Source organism: Centropristis striata, chromosome 12 (genome assembly GCF_030273125.1).
Source record: "Centropristis striata isolate RG_2023a ecotype Rhode Island chromosome 12, C.striata_1.0, whole genome shotgun sequence".
In the NCBI taxonomy this organism is placed as follows: Eukaryota; Metazoa; Chordata; class Actinopteri; order Perciformes; family Serranidae; genus Centropristis; species Centropristis striata.
Window position 1 is genome coordinate 33884890 of NC_081528.1, and position 6026 is coordinate 33890915.

Here is a 6026-nt window from a genome sequence, read left to right on the forward strand (position 1 = left end):
TGATTGACTTTATCAGTCCAAGGACATCATCCGCCTGGAAAGGGGGGGAAGTTTGATCCTCTTTCTCACGGATCGCAGTCAACGGGAGTTTTTTTCTCTCAACTCTTTTACGCATAGGATTTTTCCCCGTTTTGGCTCCGTTTGTTTTTTTATTTTAGGATTTTTCGCAAAACGTGGTAAATCTGAGCGCGGTGTCTGCAGCGTGCGCGCTCCGCTACACTGGATTTTAATTTTATTTTCTGTTTTCTTCCCGTCTCCTAAGTTTGCTTCAAGCTCATGACTATGCTTCTTGATAGCGGTCCGCAGTTTGCATCGTTAGGAGTGGGGGGTTTCGGGACACCGCGGCACCACGATATCGGGAACAGAGACCCGGGTCTGGGACTGAATCCCTTCACCGAGTCCCCCCACTCCGCAGCTTTCAAAATCAGCCCCGTGGCTCACGACATCGCCTCCAGTCAGACATCAGCTTTCACCCCGCAAGCCACTGGATATGCAGCTGCCCTGGGACACACTCACGGCGGGCAGGTGGGCTCGTACGGTGGGGGAGCGTTCAATTCAACACGGGACTTTCTCTTCCGGAACCGGGGTGTTGGAGAGTCCACAGCGCCGAGCGCCCAGCATGGGATCTTTGCAGCTTCGGCGGGGAGCCTCCACGGGCCGCCCGGGATCACCGATAACCCCGGACATCTGTTGTTTCCAGGACTTCACGACCAGGGGGTGAGCCACTCTTCGCCGAGTGGACATGTAGTGAACAGCCAAATGCATCTTGGCTTACGCGGGGACATTTTCGGCAGACCTGATCCGTACCGTCCGGTCGCGAGCCCTCGGACGGACCCCTACGGGGCTCAGCTCCACAACTACAGCCATCCTATCAACATGAACATGGGGATGAATGTGCCGACGCACCACGGTCCAGGGGCCTTCTTTAGATACATGAGGCAGCCGATCAAACAAGAATTATCCTGCAAATGGATAGACGAGAACCAGATGAACAGACCGAAAAAGACTTGCGACAGGACTTTCAGCACCATGCACGAGATGGTCACTCATGTGTCCATGGAGCATGTCGGCGGCCCCGAGCAGAGCAACCACATCTGCTTCTGGGAGGACTGCCCGAGAGAAGGGAAATCTTTTAAGGCCAAGTACAAACTCGTCAACCACATCCGTGTGCACACGGGCGAGAAACCATTCCCGTGCCCATTCCCCGGATGTGGGAAAATATTCGCCAGATCGGAAAATTTGAAAATCCACAAAAGAACACATACAGGTAGGCACCGAGAACAGCATGGCACGGCGTGCGTAAAATACGAGTGAAACTACTCTGTCTGGCTGCATTGTTTGCTCCAAAAAAGAGTGCATGTTTTTGTTGTTTACAAGAAAACTTGGGCCCACATTTATCATGTTCAAAATGTTACTAGTGCAGTTTATTCTGAATTATTACTTAATACGTGTTGGCTCAAAAATACAGAAAATATAGTTCTGCTGAGCAACTTTATCATTAATTCCTGCAGCTTTCATGCTCAGAAAAAGTTGTGTGCACTATAAAAGGGTAGATACTGCTCACTTGTTAAAGTTTGAGTGCACGAGCCTCATGGTGCTATTTAGGCAGACTCTCGTGCTTTATAGAATTATAACATGAATCAGTTTGTGGCTGTGTTTGTTCGGAGATGCCCTGTTGATTCGGTGTTTACTATATACGAGCAGACGCACAGAGCAGGCCAGTAGTAGCATGAAGGAGCAGGCCTCTTGAATAAATAAAGCCTGACAGAGCAGAGTGGAGTAGTGGAGCTGTATCCATGTCGCCCCGAAAATGTAGGTTACTCTTGTTATATAAAAAGGCTGCAGACAATTTACATCTCCGTGCTCGGGGTTTTACAGGTGGTGCTACAATGGGGAGTTTGTTTGTGCATGGCGGAGGGATAATTCATGGTGTGTATTTAATCTTGCAGGTGAGAAGCCGTTTAAGTGTGAATTTGATGGCTGTGACAGACGCTTCGCCAACAGCAGCGACAGGAAAAAGCACATGCATGTGCACACATCAGACAAGCCATACATCTGCAAAGTGTGCGACAAGTCATACACACACCCCAGCTCTCTCAGGAAACACATGAAGGTAATTAACGTCTTCATTACTCCTTAAACACATTAACACACACGTACACACACACCCCTCCACCCCACCTCCTCCTCCTCTGCTACAGACACTATACTATCACAACTTCAGGCTTTTTCCTAAGATGTTATGGCACTATCACACTGCAAAAAATTACATTTAAGATGCCACTTGGTCTATCAAACTCTCAATGAGCGAATGAGCTGTGAATATTACGCATGTCTATCATTCTTTAATTCGCAGCTTCAAGCACTTTTGTCTTATTAAAAAAGTAAATTGATATAAAGAAAAGTGCTTAAATGTTCTCTCTGAATTGGATTTTTTAAAAATCACACACTTTAAATAAAACTACATTTTAAGATGAATTGGTGTGGATTGATGTTTTGCAGTGTAGAAGTTGCCGTGCCTGTTTTAAGTTTGCTGTGTGTTTACTGTTATGGTGGCTCCATAAAATCCTGAGTTAATCCCCGTTTAAGTTCAACACCCTTCTATGGAGCCACTGCTGGGGAATTAATGAATATAATACGTTGCTGTCAGTAACTCACTTTTTCTTTATTTTACTGTTATTATTTTTTTGCAGGTACATGAGTCTCAAGGATCTGAATCGTCTCCAGCAGCAAGCTCTGGATACGAGTCGTCCACACCACCGGTGCTGGTCTCAGCCAGCACTGAAGACCCGACAAAAACACCGCCGTTAGCCGTACAAAACACGTCTGGTCACAGCGAAGGACTGGCACCCAACTTTAATGAATGGTACGTTTGAAGCGAGAAGAACAAACCCTCTCTCAATGTGGACCACGGGATAAAAAGAGGATAAAAACCTTAAAACTATTCCTGTTCTCTTCACACACTCTTTCATACACACATACACCCCCCACCCCCCAACACACACACATACACACACACTCACACACACTGTCAGACACACACACACAAACGGGATTTGGACAACAGCAGCAGCAACAACAACAACAACAACAACAACGGGAGATGAGAGCAAAAGCCAGCACCAAGCAGGCCACGTCCGTTCTCAGGATCACGAAATTTGACTTTTATTCCGCCGTTTTGAGGAAATGAAATAAAAAAAAATCACGAATAAATAATAAAAAAAAACGTAATACTTTCTCAGTATAAATAAATGTTTTTTTATCTTTTAGTTTACAGAAAAAAAATGTTTTATTTTTCATTTTATGTATTTTCTCAAATTTTTATTTAAAAAAAAGAATAAAAAAGGAAGATTATTTCACGCTGTTTTATATGACGGTGACGCGCTATTGTCGCCTCTTCAATTGATTGTTGGAACTTCAAACAGTCTTAAGAAACGTGCCAAAGTCTTTGTCATGAACTTGAACACAGAAAAAAAATCCTAAATAAATATTATACTCGTGAATGTATTTCCTTGTTTGATGGGGTCGAATCTATTGTCAACGTCCGTTTTCAGGTGGAGAAATGTGGTATTAGGTTACGATTGTTACCGTTGAATATAACGTTGCCTTTTGTTAATACCGTTGTAAATACATATCCATGATGCCATATTTATCAATTTGTAATTTAATTATGGGTATAAGTTCTGAAACTTAAATGATATTTATGGAAATGTTTTCTAACAAGAACTGTACAGTTTTGGTCATAACCAGCTTAACATTGAACAAATGATAAACTCTAAAGCTCCAACATCGCGATTGTATCCTTCTGTTTTTTCTTTTTAACCAATAGGCCTATATGTGTCTTATTTGGATCGAAGAAATCATCTATATGAATATTATGGATTTGTCTATATATAATGCAGATATTTCCGTCACTTTTTATTTTCTTTATGAGACCATTGACATGTAAATCATTGACTTTGTAGAACTGAGTTCAGTTGAGCTGAGAAGCTATAAAACGGTTCTGTTGATATCTTTATTTTTGGTTAAATTTTTTGTGTATTTTACTTTTATAGAATCAGAAATAGATGTCAATTCGTAGCATAAACTCAGTATTTGGGGGGGAAAAGAGAAGAAAACCCATCAGCCTATTGCACTCCTATACAGGTTTTAGACGAGTGTGCGAAGTTCATGATTTCAAAATCAAGGTGACAGCATTTTGAGTATTTCAAATCCGGGTCAAGCACCCAAATATATGCGCCAGTATGGCACTCTTTATAGTTCCAGCAATGTCTTTGTGCAAGTATGTTTAAATGTGTGCATCGGCAACAATGGAACTGTCACAACACAGTATCTTCAAAAATAAAAAAAGTTTTTTTGTCTGTCAGCTTGCATTGTTTTAAATGTAATTCTTCTGTGAAACTAAGCGTGTTATTTGTTGTGGTGTTGCATATAGAGCAGTTTGATTACACATTTGCTTGTTTTGTGTGAATAACTTTGTCAAGATGACATTTTTTGTGTTTAACAAAATTTAGTGGAAGGAATTCTAGATCTATGTGGGTTTGGGGGGAGAATACGTTCAGTGGCAAAAAGAGTTACAGCATTGCATTGTAACCTATTCTCAAGAATTAAATATTATGCATACACAAAGTATATTGTACTCATATGAGAACAATTTCAGACCACCAGCACTACTTTTAAAATAAAATGTAAAAAAACGGTACCTCGTGACAGTGATATATGAAATAAGTTTATTTAAATAATTTAAGGAATATATGTTTTATATGCTATTTTCTATACCTTAATTTAAATGAAGTACTTTTTCTTATTCCCACCACCTTTCTGCCCCATGTCCAGAGGTCAGCGAAAAAAATATCTGATGTATAAACACAGCTAGAATGTGATGTTGTAACACTTTCTGGGAGAAATGGGTCACACTCCAAGTTATTCCTGAAGAGCAAAAATGTTTTACTGATGAACTGTGTCACTGTGCCACATTGAGGCAAACCATGTTACAACAGCAGGCCTATGCGTTAGCCTATTTAGCTACCAGAGGCAAAGGTTCCTTGTACTTTTTAGGCTACTGTATGTTGGTTGATTTGTTTTACCAACTATTTATGAAGAAATGTGAACGGAAATTTTGACTGAAATTAAAAAAACATTATGAAAAGCGACTTTCAGACTGCGACGTTGATTATTATTATTATTATTATCATCATGTTGTTCTGCTCCCCTGCATCTTTACGCATACAGCCGACACTGTGTGCCATGCTGTTTGTATCAGACTAGTAGGAGTCACTTGAACTTGACACTGACTAAGGCGCCATCTTAGTATCTTGGCTGTGTGTGTGTGTGTGTGTGTGTGTGTGTGTGTGTGTGAATGGGAATATTGAGGGGGAGCAAGTTAGAGAAGCACCTCTTGGCAGAGAGTGAGGGGTTTATATGGGGGGGATGTGGGTCATGCCTGTACGGCTGCAAAAGTTGCACATGCTTTATATTATTTTTTATTAAATGAGCGCCTACAAATAATAATCCTGACGTGCAGACTGGAAGACGGGCAACTGAGGACACTGTGTGACCGTGAAAGTGGAGTGGGGTATGTTGCCAAAAGTGGCGATGCAGCGTCTCCCACTACCCGATTAACAAGGAACCGCTTCATAAAAACAACCAAAGGAGTTACCACACATCAATGGACGCCATAATAAGCATTAAAACGGCGAAAAAAATCAGTTTGAATCACAAAAAAGGGGCTCAGGCACAGGCTATGCATCTCTAATATTACACACAAGCTATATCCGTTTAAATGCAGGAAAATAAATAACACAGTGTGTAGAATTTGAAAGGCTGCTGTAAAGAGGAGATTTTGCTGATTTTCTTCTCTAAAGCAGAGTATTTTTTACACCAACCCCCCACAAGGTGTTTTAAACCCCCACACTCCCCCAATATCCTCCAACTGTAAACAAATTTGGGAATATTGATTAAAATACTGTTTTTGACTTTTGCGCAAGCGCAACCTTTGCATTCCGTTTGATTTCATTTCTTTTCAC

At 41.4% G+C, this 6026-nt stretch overlaps 1 protein-coding gene across 1 annotated transcript; it reads left to right on the forward strand.

Annotated features, from left to right (window-relative positions):
• On the forward strand, positions 1–5153 carry zic3 (zic family member 3 heterotaxy 1 (odd-paired homolog, Drosophila)). The gene is made up of 3 exons (XM_059345556.1): positions 1–1267; positions 1950–2113; positions 2694–5153. The coding sequence occupies exons 1-3, from the start codon at positions 277–279 to the stop codon at positions 2874–2876; spliced, it is 1338 nt and encodes a 445-aa protein (XP_059201539.1). The 5' UTR covers positions 1–276; the 3' UTR covers positions 2877–5153.
• Positions 5154–6026: the final 873 nt, after the last annotated feature.